This window comes from Crocuta crocuta, unplaced genomic scaffold (genome assembly GCF_008692635.1).
Source record: "Crocuta crocuta isolate KB4526 unplaced genomic scaffold, BGI_CrCroc_1.0 scaffold190, whole genome shotgun sequence".
NCBI lineage: Eukaryota > Metazoa > Chordata > Mammalia > Carnivora > Hyaenidae > Crocuta > Crocuta crocuta.
In genome coordinates, this window is record NW_027527955.1 from 4630100 (window position 1) to 4649618 (window position 19519).

The 19519-nt window shown below is 36.7% G+C and overlaps 1 protein-coding gene across 2 annotated transcripts in view; it reads right to left on the reverse strand.

Annotated features, from left to right (window-relative positions):
• Positions 1 to 384: 384 nt before the first annotated feature.
• CCDC169 (coiled-coil domain containing 169) overlaps positions 385 to 19519 on the reverse strand; it is a 35795-nt gene continuing 16660 nt past the window's right edge. Inside the window, exons 5-8 of one of the 2 annotated variants that reach the window (XM_077752547.1) lie at positions 17005 to 17103; positions 16730 to 16783; positions 12028 to 12104; positions 385 to 577 (exon numbers count right to left, since the gene is read on the reverse strand). In XM_077752547.1, coding sequence (XP_077608673.1) covers positions 478 to 577; positions 12028 to 12104; positions 16730 to 16783; positions 17005 to 17103 — 330 coding nt within the window. In that variant the 3' untranslated portion in view covers positions 385 to 477. The remainder of the gene's footprint in view (positions 578 to 12027; positions 12105 to 16729; positions 16784 to 17004; positions 17104 to 19519) is intronic. The other variant, XM_077752548.1, reaches the window with a different exon arrangement.

Consider the following 19519-nt stretch of genomic DNA (forward strand, 5'->3'; position numbering starts at 1 on the left):
CCACACTGTTTTCCAGGGTAACTGCACCAGTTTGCACTCCCACTAACAGTGGAAGAGGGTTCCTTTTTCTCCACATTCTCACCAACATCTGTTGCTAAGACATAAGTTTAAAAGATCTGAATATGATATAGTCTATAATAACAAAATGTTTTGATGAGCTCACATTTTTAGCTAACAACCAACTAGAAACCAATTACTGCCAGCACAGATCATGGACATATTATTAAAGGCAAGTGTAATAATGTCAACCTTCAGGATATTTTTAAAATCATAAGCAACGCTATTAGATATTTTAGGATCACTTAAGAAAATTACTTTCATACAGACAAAAGAAAAAACTTCTGGAAGAGGAGCGAAAAAGGAGTTTGATAGCTCTTTCTTGTCTATTTCATTCCCTGAAAAATGTGTTGAACGTTAACTTCACAAGTTGAATATTATGGACAAGAAAAGGGAAGAAATAGAATTCCGGTTCTAAAATTATGGATCGAGTTTTGGAAGATGGTTTGATCTCGTAATCTTTTTTACTGGTCCTCTCTTGGCATTCATTGTCTTCTGATTAACTGGAGTATAACTTCCCCTGAAATAAAAGAAGTGTTAATCGTGATTTTTCAGTTACCACTGTGGACATTATATGCTTATAGTACCATCCTAAATAGCCATATGTTATGCCATTTTATCTCATTACAGATAGAGAGGCAACCATCTGAAGGGCAGATCATTCAAAGGCCAGGAAGGAGCCCATAAGGTGGCTTAATATAGAAATCTCTGTCCAAAGAGGGATGACATGGGTCATTCTGATATTGCCTCTGGAAATATGAATTAAAGCAAATAAAATATAGACAGAGTTGAGCTCAATGAGTTGAGCAAGGAGAATAAGGAAATAAGGATCAATGAGTATGCCAAGATATGTTGCCTAAAGTTATAATAAAACTGAAACTAAGACAGACCAAGGTCTGTGATATTAAAAAGACATAGGGAGTAAAGATGGCAGTTGGTAATGAAAAGAAAGTGAAATAGAAACTAAACTAGTTGATTATATAAAAATAGTAACAGCAACATTTTTACAGCACATAATTTATGCCAGGGACTATTCTTTTTTTTTTTTTATGTTTATTTTTTGAGAGAGGGGGAGACAGAGCATGAGCAGAGGAGGGGCAGAGAGAGGGATACACAGGATCTGAAGCAAGCTCCAGGCTCTGAGCTGTCAGCACAGAGCCCGACACAGGGCTCAAACTCACAGACCTTGAAATCATAATCTGAGCTGAAGTTGGACACTTAACCGATGAGCCACCCAGGTACCCCTGCCAAGGACTATTTTAAATTCTATTCTATGAATTGATTCATAGATTCATAGATTGATTCATATCAACCTCAATCAAAATGATAGAGGTACTATTATTAACCCTGTTAGATAGATGAGAAAAACAAGGTTATGTAGTTAGTAAGTAAATCTGGAATTTGAATCCAGAAAGGCTGAGTTCAAAGTCTGTGCCTTTAATTACTATTTTGTATGGCAGACCACTAAAGTGAAGACCTATGAAGTTCTGCTCAGGTTTTTGAAACTTCCTTGAATTCTAGTTTTAATATCTTGGCCCAGTTATACTGGAAGTCCTTTTCTTGAATATCAATGGGACCATCTTTCCTTTACTGACTTACATATCTTTATAAAGCCAACTTTCCCACACTCTTACTTGGGAGTAGAGTCAGTTTCAATTCCATACAAAGTGCTTTTCAAAAATATTTTACTCAGGGAGTGATGCTGGGAAAAATGACAGAGTAAGGACTTTAGAAAATTCTTTTCTCCATAAAAGCAATGAAAAAATTGGCAAAAATGGTCAGAAGCAACTTTTTCAGAGCTCTGAAAATTAACCAAGGACTTACAGCAATCCTGGAGAAGTTATTAAACACACACACACACACACACACACACACACACACGGCTGAAATTCAGCAGGAATGCTGAACTTTGTAGTATTTTAACTTGCCCTAGCCTCTTTTGCAGCTCTGTGATATCCCTATGAAAAAACTGAAAAACTGATCCTAAAATTCATATAGAAATTAAAGGGACTCCAAAAAAACCCAACTATCTTGAAAAAGAGGAATAAATTGGAGTAATCACACTTACTTATTCCAAAATTACTGAAAAGCTAGTCATCAAGACAGCATGGCACTAGCATAAGGATAGACTTAATAGACCAATGGAATAGAAGAACTGAGAGCCTAGAAATAAACTCCTATGTTTATGGTTAATTTTTTAATTTTTCTTCCTTTTAAGTGGGCTTCATGCCCAATGTGGAGCCCAATGCAGGGCTTGAACTCATGACCCTGAGATCAAGACCTGAGCCAAAATCAAGAGTCAGATGCTTAACCAACTGAGCCACCCAGGTGCCCCCCTTTTTTCCCTATGGTTGATTTTTTTTTTAAAGGGAACAGAGCCAATCAATTGGGGAAGAATAATCTTTATAACAAATGGTGAAAGGACAACTGGATAGACACATGCAAAAGACTGAATGAAACTGGACCCCAGTATCACATCACATACAAAAATTAACTCAAAAAAGACTGAAAAATGGAACTAAAACTATAAAACTCTTAGAAGAAAACATCTATCTATAAATCTTTGTGGTGTTGGATGAGGCTTAGATATGATACCTAAAGCACAACTAACCAAGAAAAACAAATCCTAGGAAGGCAGATCAGTTGGACTTTATCCAAATCAGAACTTGGGTGCTTCAACAGATATCATTAAGAATGAAAAAAAAAATGGGAGCAAATATTTGCAAATCAGGCATCTGTTAAGGTCTAGTAACCAGAATACATAAAGGACTCTTATAACACAACAACAAGACAACTCAATTTAAAAATGGGCAAAAGACTTGAATAAACATTTCTACAAAGAAGATATATGAATGGCAAGCAAGTATACAAAAAGATGCTCAACATAACATTAGTCCTTAGGGAAGTACAGATCAAAACTATAATGAGACAGAACTTCATGTCTTACTGGAAAGGGCAAAGAAAAAAAAAGGACAATAACAAATATTGATAAAGATGTGGAGAAACTGGAACACTCATACATTGCTAATGGGAATATAAAATGATGCAACCACTCTGGAAAATAGCTGGGCATTTCCTCAAAAAACAAAAACAAAAACAAAAAAAACCCAGTTATCAATTGACCCAGAAATTCCATTCCAAGGCATCTACCCAACAGAATTAAAAACATATATGCACAAAAACTTGTGCATGAATGTTCATAGCACCATTATTCATAATAGTCAAAAGGTATAAAGAACCCAAACACCCATCAACTGATTAATGGATAAACAAAATGTGGTGGATCCAACAACTGGAATATTATTCAACAGAAAATGGAATAAAGTACTGATATATGCTCCTACACAGATGAACCTTAAGAAATTATGCTAATGACAAAGGTGTACAAAACTGAATATTGTTTGCTTCCATTTATATGAAATAACAAGAATAAACAAATCTATAGAGGCAGGAAGTAGATTAGTGATTGGCAGTGAGTAGGGGGGAGGGAGGAATAGAAAGTGAATGCTAATGGATAAAAGGGTTTTGGGGGAGATGAAATTGTTCTAGTGGTGATGGTTTTGCAACTTTGTGAATATACCAACAAGCCATGAGTTTCATTGTATGTAAATTATATCTCAATATAAATATTTTTTTAAATGCTGTACTTTGGGAATAAACCATTTCCTGTGCTAAAATGTTTCCTTAATTAAATAACAATGTTTTAGAATAATTTCATCTTCTGGTATAATATGGAATTAACCACAAGCATTCAATTATATCATATTCAATTCATAGCTCATTATACATTCTACATTGTTTACTATACTTAGTGCTTTTATACTGTGTTAAAGGTATTTCAAATAGTTTCTTTGATGTCAACCATTTATATAAGATCCAACTGACATGACACTAATCATCAAGCTGAGATATATAACTCTAAGAGTATGTTTAATTTCTTAGATATCTTAAAAATTTTTTAAATGTTTATTTTTGAGAGAGAGAGAGAGAGAGCAAGAAAAGGAGAGAGAGTAAGAAAGAGGCAGAGAGAAAAGGAGACACAGAATCCGAAGCAGGCTCCAGGCTCTGAGCTATCAGCACAGAGCCCGGTGTAGGGCTCGAACTCATGAACCACAAGATCATGATCAGAGCCAGAGTCTGACCCTTAACCTATTGAGCCACCCAGGTACCCCTCTTAGGTATCTTTGAGAGCAGTGTTTTTCAAACTGCAGAACATAGGTAAAGTGGACTGAAGGGCACAGGGCGGTCAGTTGGTTAAGTATTTGACTCTTGATCTCAGCTCAGGTCTTGATCTCAGTGTTTTGAATTCAAGCCTCACATTGGCCTCTGCCCAGCATGGAGCCTACTTAAAAAAAAAAAAAAATAGTAGATTTGTATAGTGAAATAGAACAGCAATATAAAAAAATAAAACAAAATAGAAAATGCCAGCGTGCATCACATATAATAAGACCGAGTACTGTTTCATAATTTTTTTCAGTTATATATAAATATACATGTGGGTATACTGTGTCACAATATGCTGTGAGTCATGGTCAATAAAATTTGGAAGCCACTTTCCTTTCCTGAGTATTGTGGCTTTTAAATACATGATAGTAGATTAGACTCTTGCAAGATTATGCTTTGTCATTTACAGTTTCAAATTACTGTCCTATGTTTTATTCTCTTCCTACAAATAAATTCTTCATTACTTTGCTAATTCTTTTTATTTGAAAAGACCACACATTGTAGAGGAATAATAATAGCAGGTATTATGGAGCTAGGGATTTTTCAATAATCTCTAATTTTCATATTAACCATTCAATCTGGATTTCATCATCCCCATTTTATAGGTGGATAAACGGAGTATGAGGGAGGTTACTTCCATAAAGTCACATTAAGTATAAGTGGTGGAGGCAAAAGTGAATTCATCTATATGCTCCAAATCCAGGGCAAATTTCCAGTTACTACCTTACTTTTCACTATGTTTTAAAATACCATAGTGCAGGGGCACCTGGGTAGCTCAGTCAGTTAAGCATAAAGACTTCAGCTCAGGTCATGACCTCACAGTTCATGGGTTTGAGCCCTGCATCGGGCTCTGTGCTGACAGCTAGCTCAGAGCCTGGAGCCTGCTTCACATCCTGTATCTCTCTCTCTCTCTCTGACGCTCCCCTGCTCACGCTTCCTCTCTCTCTCTCAGAAATAAATAAAACATTAAAAAAATTAAAAATAAATAAATATATAAATAAATAAAATACCATAGTACATTAGCTACACAAATACTTACACTGTTACTTTGACTTGAGGGATTCCATAGTCATTCTAGTAGATGAATTTTCTCTTGACTTTTTTCTTTATTTTAATTTAAATTCCTTTTTTATGTTTTAAGTAATCTCTACACACAACATGGGGCTCAAACTCATAACCCTAAGATCAAGAATCGCATGCTCTACCAACTGAGCCAGCCAGGTGCCCCTTGGTTTTTCTCCATTAACATAGTATAGTTAAAAATGATTATAAAGTCTACATATTCTTTTCTTTAAAATGGCTGCCCCAATTCTAGCCTACAGAAACAAATGGAAACATGAAAAGCAATTAGACACAAGTATCCCATTAATAATTACCTTGACTTTCTAGTTCCAAGCGAAGCTATCAAGGTGTAGTTTTTTTCCTATGCTTATTTAAAATCTTTATTGTTCTTAGAAAAGAACAATAGAGCCAATGGCACCTTACAAAAATAGCTCCATATCTTGAATACCCATTATACACTGGGTACTTTCGGCTGTGTTAAAATTACACATATTCTTATAGAAAATGCCAGAAGGTATAAGTCATTCATAATCCCACTATACTATTTTGTATTATAATTTTTACTTACTACTATAAATAAACATTTTCCTTTATCAGTTATATAATTTCCTAGAATGTAATTTTTTGGAACTTCACAATATCCTCATAGTTTATTGAATTATTCGTTCCCTTACTGTTGGATATTTTGGTTGTGTTTTCTCTATTCTAGCTGCTTTTCTTATCAAAGGAGGTTCCCTGAACAATCTATCTCTTAATGAGTCCTAGAATCATTTTCCCTCAGGTCCTGTGATTCCAGGGCACTAAGGATTGCTTTGTTATTTTCTTCCTCTAGAGCTTTTAATCACTCCAGAACAGTTCTAAACAAAAAAAAAAAAAAAAAAAAAAAGAGGCTGTTCACACTAAATATAGTTGTTTACTTTTAAGAAACACTGATTGTGGTATCAGCTTTTGAACTCCTTGCTTACAGGAATATGATTTTTTATATAAAGTTAATGCATGCCATGGGTCATAATCATAAAGTTACCTATTAACTTGTCTAGAAGCTTTCAGCAATTTCCAAACCTCATCCTACGGAGAGGATTTCTCCTATTTATCTTAAAGATATCTCTTATTTATCCTGTTTTCTTTTTTTAATATTTTATTTTTAAGTAATCTCTTTACGTGATGTGGAGCTTGAACTTACATCCCCAAGATCAAGAGTCTCATGCTCCAATGACTGAGCCAGCCAGATGCCCCATACCTTGTTTTCAAATCAGTCTATACAAGGATCTCTAGAATATATCTTTCAATAGCAATACAGATATCTTGTTCATTTCTGGCCATGGTTCCACGAAGCAGGAATATATGTGGTGGCTAATATTCACTTATCCCTCTTTGATAGATTAAAAAAAAATAGTATATCACAGGGTCACCTGGGTGGCTCAGTAAGTTAAGCATCTGGGTCTTGATTTCAGCTCAGTAATGATCTCATGGTTCGTGGGATCCAGCCCCTGCTGGGGATTCCCTCTCCCCTTCTCTCTGCCCCTTCCCCATGTATGCTCACTCCTTCTCTCTCTTTCTGGCTCTCTCTTCCTCTCAAAATAAATATTTTTTAAAAAAACAGTATATCACGGTCAAATGGGTATTTCCTAATGCTCTGACTTATTCTGAACACTAGGAAAATTCCATTAAGTCAATATTTAACATTAGCATATGTAGGACTATCAACCCAAGCAAACATTAAAAGCCACTAAATCTTGATATTTTAAAATACTGCTTAGGACACTTGGGTGGCTCAGTTGGTTAAGCGTCCGACTTCGGTTCAGGTCATGATCTCGTGGTTCGTGGGTTCGAGCCCCGTGTCAGGCTCTGTGCTGACAGCCATCTCAGAGCCTGGAGCCTGTTTCAGGTTCTGTATCTCTCTCTCTTTGACCCTCCCCTGCTCATACTGTCTCTCAGAAATAAATAAAACATTAAAAAAAATAAAATACTGCTTTAAGTATAACATGTACGGCAGAGTGCACAAAACCCCCTTGTAAGCGCTAAGGATTACAATAGGCAAATACCCATCTAACCACGACCCAGGTCACCAAACAGAACACTGTCGTCACACTGGAAGATCTTGTGCTCCTCCTAATTATCATCCCCTTCTCCTTTCCATTAGTAAACACTATCCTGTCTTCTGACACCACAGTTTAATTTTGCCTGTCTTTAAACATTACATAAATAGAATCATATGTGTTCTTTTATTTCTGGCCTCTTTTCCTTAACACTGAGATAGTTATCCATGATGTTGTGTGAGCTGTAGTTTGTTTTTATTGTTGTTATTCATATATATAATATACTTATGTTATTATTAATAAATATATACACATTTGTTTTTATATAAGAATAACATAGATGTATGAATATATATCTTTTAAGAATTTTTATTGGTTCTACTATTTTTAAAAAACGTTGACTTATTTTGAGAGAGAGAGAGAGAGGATGTGTGTGTGAACTGCAGAGGAGTAGAAGGGAAGGGAGAGAGAGGATCCCAAGCAAGTTCCGCACTGTCATCACAGAGCCCAATGAAGGGCTCAGTCTCATGAACTATGAGATCATGGACCTGAGCCAGAATCGAAATTTGGATACTTAACCAACTGAGCCACCCAGGAACCCCCATGCTACTGTTGATAGATATTTGAGTTGTTATCAGTTTATGGCTGTTATGAATAAAGCTGCTATGAACATTCTTGGACAGGTTTTTTGGTGTAAATGTATGTACCATTCTGTTAGGTCTATAAGTGAGAGTGCAACTGTCGGGTCATAGAGTAGGTAGTAACACTAAACACTATTCCAAAGTGGTTGCATAAATGTATACATCCTCCATACCTTTGACAACACTTGGAATTATCAATCTTTAAAATTTGTGGTGGCTTCTCAAAAAATTTTGAGAGAGAGAGAAAACAAAAGCAAGCTAGGTAGAGGGGCAGAGGGAAAGGGAATGAGAGAAACCCAAGCAGTCTCCACACCCAGCACAGAACCTGACGTGGGGCCTGATCCCACAACTGTGGGATCATAACTTGAGCAGAAATCAAGAGTTAGCCACTTAACGACTGAGCCAGCAGATGCCCGTGGCCTCTCATAATTTTAATTTGCATTCAGCTGAATAAGTAATGGTGTTGAGTACATTTTCATGTGTCCATTGGCCATTTGGATATCCTCTTCTGTGGGGTGCTTAACACTAAAACTTGATTTTCTTTATTTATTTTTCTAAAACTCGGTTTTAAGACTAAAATTTAAATTAAAAAAGTATACTAAATTCCAAAGTTAAGGCAGTAATTCAGTACAAATTTTTAAAGTTTATTTTATTTATTTTGAGAATGAGTGAGAGAGAGAGCAAGAGTGCGCACAAGTAAGGGAGGGGCAGAGAGTGAGAGAGGGAGAGAATTCCAAGCAAGCACTATGCTATCTGCATAGAACCTGATGCGGGGCTCAATCTCATGAACGCTGAGATCATGACCTGAGTGGAGATCACGAGTTGGACGCTTAAGCAACTGAACCACCCAGGTGCCCCAATAATAATATTTTAAAGTAGTACCAATTATATACACCTAATTTGGAAGGTTATAGGTATATAGAAATGTTTCTATTTTTTGAGTTATTAATACTTCCAGAAAATGAAGAGTTTTTTTGTCTATTTGTGTGATCATTCATTCACTCATGCATTCATTTAAAAAAAGTAGTAAACACCTATTTATGCCAGGCACTGTATTCAACATTAGGTTCTATCAAAGACGGAAGTGACACATGTGAGCTCAAGTGGTGCAGTGACAGAGGCACAGACAAGCTTGCTGAGCAGGCATTCCAGCCCATGTCATCCGCCTCTGACGCACCAGCACCTCCAGCTCAGGTCAGACCCATGTGACGAAGGGCCGCGCAGAGATACTCATTGTCAGGGTGGTAACAGCAGGGAGTAAGGAGGAAAGAGCTTGGTATCTAGGTCACCTACTCGAGTCTCCGTTAGTACTGCCTTGCTCAATTTGACAGTAAGTGGACGAGTACCACTTACACATGGCAAACAGAACTCTGATTCTCAGGGTAGGTCACCCCATCAGAAGGAAAGGAAGCCCACACTTCGTTCCCTGATGAGTCAGCTTGAGGCAGGGAATGCAGCTGCACTGCAGTCCCATTCTCTCTGCCTAAACCTATTTCCTTCCCTTCCTCTTGAGGAACCCATTTTAAGAATGCTCACTAGTAAACTTCGTGCATGCTGATTTCCATTTCAGAGGCTCCCCGAGAGAGCCAACCTATAACAGTATTCAGTGCAAAACCAAAGTGCTCTAATAGACACTAATAGACTATAGACACTATAGTCTAATAGACTATAGACCTATAGTCTAGTGTTTTATGTGTATATGTGTGATGATTATAATAAGTTTTATTTGTATTTTCAAAATATTTCTCCCTTCCTTATTTAAGCAAATTTGAAAGAAAAAAAAAGGTAATATCTTTTTAAAAGAAATTAGAAATGGAAGACATATAAAAATAAAAAGAAATATAAAAATAGTAAAAATAAAAAAAAATAAAAATAAAAGAAAGAAATATGTAGAGCGACTGTAGCAAGCCTGAAACTGCTTTCCTTATAAAGGCGGGTTTGCAAGGCTGGCCCTTGGTTAGTGTCTGGAAAGTTAGTGGTAAAAAGTTCCGTACGCTGATATAACTTCCCTTAAATGAAAAAGAACGGTTCACTGTATTTAAGCTGTACAAACAATATGGTTTGTGTGGACATCTGTTTTCCTTCTGGAAGTCTGGAATTTGGTATGTGTTAAGCACAGGGCACATACGTGGCCAGTGCCCCCCCAGGCGCTGTATCTGATGAGTCTGCCTGGAAGATAAAATGTCCTGTGTTGTCGCACATGGTACAAAGCCACTGCCCGAGGAATTAAGTGTGTCCTATGCGGCTCCACCCGAGGACTTTTAGAAACTTATGCCTACTTGCCTCCAAACTTTATCCGATACAGCTTTTTCCTTTGATGATTTTTCTTTGTATCCTTTGGCTGAAATCCATCATAGCTGTGTGCATGAACATATGCTGAGTCCCATGAGTTGTTCTTGCAAATCACTGAACATGGGAGTGGTCTTAGGGCCCCCGAGCATAGAGGTATAACAGTTTTCAAAGGGAAGTTCTTTTCCAGAATTTAATGTTTTCACTCTATTATATTTCTATTGATAAAAATATACAGGATAATGATTTATAATTTAAAATATTTATGACTATTGGGCACCAGGGTGGCTCAGTTGGTTAAGTGCCCAACTCTTGGTTTTGGTTCAGGTCACAATTCGTGGGTTTGAGCCCCACGTCGGGCTCTACAGCTGGCAGCATGGAGCCCGCTTTGCATTCTCTCTTCCCCCTCTCTCTGTTCCTTCCCCCATTTGTGCTGTCTATGTCTCTATCAGAATAAATAAATAATCTTGAATAGAATAGAGTAGAATAGAAGAGAATAGAACTACTCAAGGAAGAATACACCTTTATCCACCTAGTCAAATACTGGACAAAATGTATCCCATGAATCTCTACCAAAAAAACCTTGCTAAATATACTGCATATACCTTGAGTGCCTGTATTTGAAAAGAATTCTGATTTACAGCTAATTTATATTTTGGTTTATTTTTTTTTATATTCTTAACTTATATATACATATATCCCCCTATATAGAATAAGGTTATATAAGACAAGAATTGTTTGACTAATTCTTCTGGACTTAGTACAGAACAGGAAAAATCGTATAGATATAACCTCCTAAACCCATAAAACATTCCTCTGTTCTTTATTCATCCTAAATTGTCTTTGTTTACAATGGAAAACACAGGTTTTTTTTAACATTTTTTTAATGTTTATTTATTTTTGAGACCGAAAGAGACAGAGAATGAGCAGGGGAGGGGCAGAGAGAGAGAAACAGAATCCAAAGCAGGCTCCAGGCTCTGAGCTGTCAGCACAGAGCCCAACGCGGGGCTAAAACCCACAAACTGCAAGATCGTGACCAGAGCGAAAGTTGGACACTTAACCGACTGAGCCACCTAGGCAACCTGGGAAAACACAGTTTATTTTATTTTATTTTTTAAATATTTTATTTATTTTTGAGAGAGAGAGACAGCATGAGCAGGGGAGGGTCAGAGAGAGAGGGAGATACAGAATCTGAGGCAGGCCCCAGGCTCTGAACTAGCTGTCAGCACAGAGCCTGATGTGGGGCTCGAACCCACGAACCGTGAGATCATGACCTGAGCTGAAGTCGGACGCTTAACTGACTGAGCCACCCAGGCGCCCTGGGAAAACACAGTTTAAACTGCACTGTCATCTACACTAATTTCGGTGTCCATATTTCATGAGTAAAAAAGTTAAGGCTGGTAATTTAATTGTATTTATATTGTTGTTAACGGTGTCGATTTAGGCTCCTCTTGGATACAGTATTATTTTTGCTTAGAAAATAAGAACTTATCATGTTGGAGGACAAAACATATTCTTGGGATCTACAAAAATGTATATAAATAGTGAATAGAGAGCACAAACTTCTTTAAGGTCTTCTGCCATCTGTTTGTTTTTTTATATTGTTGCTATAAAATCTAAAAGTTCAACTTCCAAATATAATGAACACCTGTTTTGTCAGCACCATTCACATGCAAATATAATTAATTAGAAAGGAAAGATATAGTTAGACTTACATTTTCACTAAATTCTCTTTCATTCTAGGCAGTTGATCCATCTGTTGCCTTTTAGAAACTTGGTATGAGTCAGAGACCTGAAATACAAACATTTGAGCATTTGTCCTCTTATTTCATGACTGATTTTGGAGCTAAGAGAAACAGTCCATCCTCAATTAACTCTTTTATAATCAGGCCCTTAAGTGCCATGCATATGAGAAGCTAAATTCTGGTCTTCTCCAGTTTTATAAGGTCTCTAAAGATTTTGGAGACCCCTCTATCTCAACCCCACATTCCATGTGGTTTTTAAAACAAATATAGAGGAAATTGTGAAAATCGTATTATCTATGTGGTAGAAAGACCGTTAAAAGTTTTTATAGTAGACACTGAATATAAATAATACACGCACTCTGCCATTAAGGAAGATAATACCATAGAAGCTATATACGTGCTGAAATGGAAAGCCAAGATCGTATTTTTATTTTTGTCTGTTTTGAGATACTTCCACAATACAAGAGTGAAGACTTCTTTGTAGGTGGTGAAACAATCGAGGCTGATGACCTTAGAGACAGGAATTGAAGACAGGAGCAAATGAAGTCTTTCAATAAGAACACACAGAGAGAGAAGAGAGTTAATAATGTAAACTAGAGAAAGCAACTTTTAAGGGCGAGGAGAATTATTAACAAAGGCCATTATTGAAATAATGGGAAAACCCAGAACAAAATAGTGTCATGGAAGTCAAGAGGTGAGGGATATTCAAAAAGGTGAACATGGTTAGCAATATGAAATGCCTCGGAAATGTCTGTTCCTAGGAGGATTGAAAAGGAGTCATTGTGTTTGGCTATTAAAAAGTAAACTATGGCAGAGCCCAGTTGTGGGGGCCAGACAGGAGTTGAAAGAAGTCAAGAGGTAAAAGCAAAACAGTGAGTATATCCACCCTTGCATGAAGTTTAACTGAGAAAAGGAAAGGGAAGTCATAGTTTTATATTTTTTAATTTTTTTAAAAAAATTAAACATTTATTTACTTTTGAGAGAGACAGAGCTCGGGTGGGGGAGGGGCAGAGAGAGAGGGAGACACAGAATTGGAGGCAGGCTCCAGTCCCTGAGCTGTCAGCACAGAGCCCAATCCGGGGCTCGAACTCACAAACCGCGAGATCATGCCCTGAGCTGAAGTCCAGACACTTAACCAAATGAGCCATTCAGGTGCCCCTAGTTGTAGTTCTATTAAGACAGGGTAAAGTAAGTTTGTTTCTGTTTTCTGTTGGTGGAAGAGAAGAGCATCTTTGTGAAGATGTGAGATCATTTGCTAAGAGGGACAATTTTGGGCACACTGGACCAGAAGATGGAATTCATTCATTTATACACTCAGCAGATGTTGCTGAGCATCCACTATGGGCCACCTCAAATTTAGCACTAGGGCACAAACATAAGTCATGGCTCTGTACAATTCACTGTCTTGGCAGAGGTTTGCACAGGTGCTTTGTAAGCATAAAGCAGATGCTAATTCAGGCTATAGGGGGCCTGGACAAGTAGCCAATTAAGAACTGAGGAAAGGACATTCCAGGTCAAAGGAGCAGCAGTGATTCCTCAGGCAGTAGAGGAGGAAAAATGGCAAGATTTTTTAAAATTTTTTTTTATTTTTATTTTTTTTACAAATAGTTTATTGTCAAATTGGTTTCCATATAACACCTAGTGCTCATCCCCACAAGTGCCCTCCTCCATGCCCATCCCCCCCCTTCCCCCCACATCCATCAGTCCTCAGTTTATTTCTCAGCATTCAAGAGTCTCTCATGGTTTGCCTCCCTCCCTTTCCCCCACCATTTCCCCCCTTCTTCTCCCCCTTGTTCCTCCATCAAGTTCCTCCTAATCCTCCTATACGTGCAAACATGTGATATTTGTCCTTCTCTGCCTGACTTATTTTGCTCAGCATAACACCCTCAAGGTCCATCCATGTTGCTTCACACGGAAAAATGGCAAGATTTTTAATACCCATGCTCTTGAGATTATATTTCAACTCTAGATTTAAATCTGGGGAACTCTATTTTCAAATGAACAATAACAAAATAAGAGTTGTCTAGAAAGACAACAGAAGAGCTGGACAGTCTGGAACCCATGTCAGAAGGAATTGCTAGTGTAACTTTTGTTGTAATTTAATATTTTAGCTTAGGGGGAAAAAGCTATGGAAACTCTTAAGGGTTGTTTACAAATCTTTGAGAAGTTGTCACATAGGATAAGCATAGAAGTGTTCTACGTTCTTCAGAGGATGTGACTAAAACCAATAGGTTTTAAGGAGAATGAGGAGCATCATATGATGCTTTAACAATTCTAATAGTTAGAATTGCTTGACAATGAAACAGAATGGCCTCAGGTTCTGTGTCTTTATACCAAAGCATTCTATTCAACAATGTCTCAGATCTACTGCTAAAATTCTAGGTTAATGGGAACAGAACTTAAGATTATTATGTGTTACAACAAGCTCTAGTCAGTCTTTCTGCCTGACTTTTAAGTAATGTAATATACTTATGTATTCTTAAAAATCAGTGTCCATGCTATACGCATACTGTGTAAATTGGCAAAATATTGAGATAGGGAAATTCAGTTTCATTCAAAACAGTGAAGACAGCAGAAGTATAAACAGCAGACTCAGCCAGTAGCTCTAGTTATCTACCTAAGAATCAATTATTTATGTATTCAGCATGGAAAGAACTGCAGATCATCCATTGACCTTTCCAGTCACTGGAGTATCCACATGGCCAGAACCATCTTTGACTATAAAGATTAACAATTCACTCTAGAGTGAAAATCCTTATTAACATTTATACTGGTGAACAGGATTAACAGCTTCCTGGGAAGCTGTTAAAATAGGCTTTGATTGTATGTTCAGTGATCCTGTATAATCAGAGTAGAACCTATTCCGCCTAAATGAATTTTTCAGATAAACAAAGGTAAAGGAGGAAGGCTGAGGCAGGAAGAAATTCTAATGCCACTGCCACAAAGAGGGAGGCTCGGGAGATCAGGAAAGAAAAACAGGAAAATAATATTCACCACTTATTAGAATTTAGAATGTATTATGGGCCAGGCATTTTAACTCAGCACTTTACATACATTACATCTCTAAACACTCACAAATCCCCTGCAAGACACTATTATTTCCTCTCCTACCAAGATGGAAAGAAATTAAGGCCCAAAAGGTCAAATGACAATTAAGTACAAAGCTGGGATTTAAATTCAAATCGACAATGACTCCAAAATCTGTGGCCTTTCATCACATCGCCATCTCATGAAGCAGGTAGTGTTTATGCTAGAACTTCAGGGAAGCAGACCTGACATGTGTGAAAAGCAGCATATTCCAGGGTGAGTCCTGGTCTGAGGAAAGGCATGGAGGTGCCTGCGCTGCAGGAGAAAGCCGTGCTGCCAACTACGTATCCGGGATCATCAAGGGTAAACTGACTATTTATTTTATAGGTAGGAGACGGCAAGGAGTGATCCTGTTTTGTCTCAGTTTCCTAACTTAATCGTAGCACTGGAAGTCTAAGCCTCCCTTTGCTCACTACTGCCCTGACTTTCATTCCCAAATTATTCTATACATCTCCTTATCAGTTCCATGCCCGTCTTGACTTCCATCGTCTTAATCCTTTCACTGATCCTCTGGAAACACAAGATCGGTGATTAGCAGACTATCTTTGTGGCAAACGTAGACCTCAAGGTCCTCTATTTCCTTACCTCACCTAGTTATGTCCTGAAGACTCCAATCCTCTTTTTGGCAATTCGTCAATTCCCTTGACTATCACTGTTGAAACGCTGCAGAGCCATATTCTAGATTCTCTTGGCTTTTCACCCTGTGCATGTATTCTCCCTGATACATTTCATTCATCACGTGGCTTAATTTACTATCTATATTCCAATAATTTCCATGTCTAGATCTCTAACTTTTATCTTTTCTTCCCCGAGACTCATATGTCCAAATGCTCTTTGGACACCTCCATTTAGATAATGCACATTGAAAACTAAACTCATATGGTGATCTTAAAACATCTATCAAAATAAAGTTAATAAGGACCAAATATTTAAATAGGCAGCCAATTGCTAAGAAAAAAAGATGTGATAAGTGAGATGAAGATAGTCTTTTAAACTCTGAAATGTGAAGCCATAAATAAAAGATAGCTCTGACAACATCAAAACAAAAACTCTATAATATAACATCATAAATAAAACTGAAACGCAAATGAAAACCTATAGAAAATATATGCAACATCATTCATAATTTACTGATCACTTTCCTGTCCTGTCATTTGTAATTGCATACTTTCCTATTCTGTATTAAGTATTGCTAGCCCTTTCTAGTGATAGCAAAGTTGCATCTGTCTTAGATCTCACTGTGCATAATTATGGCAGCAAATGCCATGAATTTCATGATAGCACAGGGATAACTGCTTATTTGGTTGAGTTTTAGAAACTACAGATCAAACCAAAAGGATAATGAAGGAAGCAAATATAAAATATTCTCTTAATTTGGGAAGCTTTTATCTCCTTTTCACCTTTTTATAAAAGCTTATGATTTTTCTTTCTCAATTTTCATATTTAGAAATTTGGTACATTTTTTTCCCCATAATCCCAACACATTTGTTTACAAAATCAAACCAATCAAAAACCTAGAAAAGTGAAAAATGTAATTTACAGTGAGAGGAAACTTAAAATTTGGAAGCAAGAAAACAAAAGTTACCTGAGACATTTCAGCTAGGTATGTAAGGCACTCATTATTGGTCTTGTGGTAAGCCTATAACAAATATACAAAAGTAAAGAATCCAACACCAGAGAAGATTTGCAATACTAGCAAGACTATTACTGAGTCAAGTTTACGTCTCTATGCTGATTTTTTAAATAGTGTAGGAAATAGCTTTATAAGTATTCTGTGATAATGATACAGTACGTTTGTAGATAACATACCAAAAATCATGGAAATTACAAAGAAATTTCTAGTATAGGATAAAAACAAACCTTTGATTCTTGCTCCAGTCTCAGTGCATAGTCTTTCACTTGATTTTTAAGCCTCCTTTTCTCTTTTTCTAGCTGTTTAAGTAATTTATTTAAGGATTCCTGAAAGTATAAATAGTAAATCTTTACATATACTCATGTTCTAAATAACAATACATTTCTTCACTGGCAAATGCCTTCTACCCCATAACATTCTGTGATTTCAAATTCTATAGTATGTACCCTTTAAATAATAGTAATGATAATAATTACAATATTTATTGAACGCTAACAATATGCCAAGTCAGTACTTGTGTTAAGCGCTTTCCACAAATTATTTCAGTTAATCCTTATAACAGCCATAGAGATGGTGAATATATTTATTTCCATTTTATTGTTGAGAAAATTGCATCTGATAGATGTTTTAAAAAACTGGTCCAAAGACACAGAGCTAATAAGTGGTGAAGCTGGAATTAAAGGTGGTAATCTGGGGCGCCTGGCTGGCTCAGTCAGTGGAGCATGTGACCCTTGTTCTGGAGCCCCAAAATCTTTGGGGGAAAAAAAAAGAACCCAGGTGATCTGATTCCACAGGCCACAGATGCTAAACAATTATTATTGTTTTATTTAATTATTTAATTATTATGTATATATTCATATGATTGATAGCAGTATAACAATAGTAGAGAGGAAGAACAGACAATAAAGATGATGGCCAGAAGAACTGATGTCCTACTGCAGAGTAGGACAGTTCTGGAAACTAAGACTTCAATGAAGATACCATTCATCACGAAAAGCTGGAGCTGAGTAGAAGTTTAGCCAAATGCCAGAGCAATAATAATTTCATTATACAAATTTGGTTTAAATATTTAATCCCTAAACTAGTAACTAATTATTTTCAGTAACCCTGATTATTTCTCATATTCTTACACATTAACATTAAAAAAATCTTCAAATCGAATTCTACATAACCCTTGTTGGTCATGATCTAGGTCACTGAATTTATTAAAACATTTAAAGAAAAACAGAAGCAGCTGATTTGAATCTCCTTAAGGTGAAACTGTGAGATATTTTAGAGCTCATACCTTCCTTCTGAAAAACAACTAATTCTCTAAAAACTTTACTTATTCTCTCCTAGACACTTGTTAATAATTATTAGGATATTAAAATTTGTATCAATAGGATAATTAGGTCAGCTGAGATGAGGCAAGTTCTTGTCTCTAAAAATAACACCAGTGATAAAACAAATTCCTTGGTTGTGACAATTCTCCACTATGCGTATTTGATTACCATTAAAATATGACTGGGTGATATTTCTCAGGCAGGCCTTATTTGTCTTTGAAAATTATACACTGGCATCATAAATGGCTTTTATATATTTATTTTTTTCTTAAATAGTTTATTGTCTAGTGGTTTCCATATAACACCCAGTGCTCATCCCAACAAGTGCCCTTCCCCATGCCCATCACCCCCCTTCCCCTCTCTCGCACCCCCATCAGCCCTCAGTTTGTTCTTAGCATTCAAGAGTCTCTCATGGTTTGCCTCCCTCCCTCTCCCCAACTATTTTTCCCCTTCTTCTCCCTCATGCTCCTCTGTTAAGTTCCTCCTAATCCNATGAGTTCCTTATAGATTTTGGATATTAGTCCTTTATCTGATATGTCATTTGCAACGATCTTTTCCCATTTTGTTAGTTGCCTATTAGTTTTATTGATTGTTTCCTTTGCTGTGCAGAAGCTTTTTATCTTGATGAGGTCCCANATTCTGAGTTCTGAATTCTCTAATTCTGAGTTCTCTATTCTATTCCATTGGTCTATGTGTCTGTTTTTGTGCCAATGCTATACTGTTTTGATGATGACAGCTTTGTAGTAGAGGCTAAAGTCTGGGATGGTGATGCCTCCCGTTTTGGTTTTCTTCTTCAATATTACTTTGGCTATTTGGGGTCTTTTGTGGTTCCATACAAATTTTAGGATAGTTTGTTCTAGTTTTGAGAAGAATGCTGGTGCAATTTTGATTGGGATTGCATTGAATGTGTAGATTGCTTTGGGTAGTAATGACATTTTAACAATATTTATTCTTCCGACCCATGAGCATGGAATGTTTTTCCATTTCTTTGTATCTTCTTCAATTTCCTTCATAAGTTTTCTATAGTTTTCATCATACAGATCTCCTATATCTTTGGTTGATCCCATTCACAATTGCACAAAAAACCATAAAATACCTAGGAATAAACCTAACCAAGGATACAAGAGATCTGTATGATGAAAACTATAGAAAACTTATGAAGGGAATTAAAGAAGACACAAAGAAATGGAAAAACATTCCATGCTCATAAATGGCTTTTAGTCCACCTTCCCCAAATACAAACTTGCTCCAGAAGAAGGTCCATGAAAGTCCTGCAAATTTAAGAGGCTAAACTGATTTATCTTAAGGAAACTATACCTTTATGAAATAAGCCATTGCTCAAGTATGAAGAGTTTTTAAAGGAATAATCAGAGAGTGGTGGAAGTAACGCAAAATATTGCTGCACAGGCCCTTGCTCCAA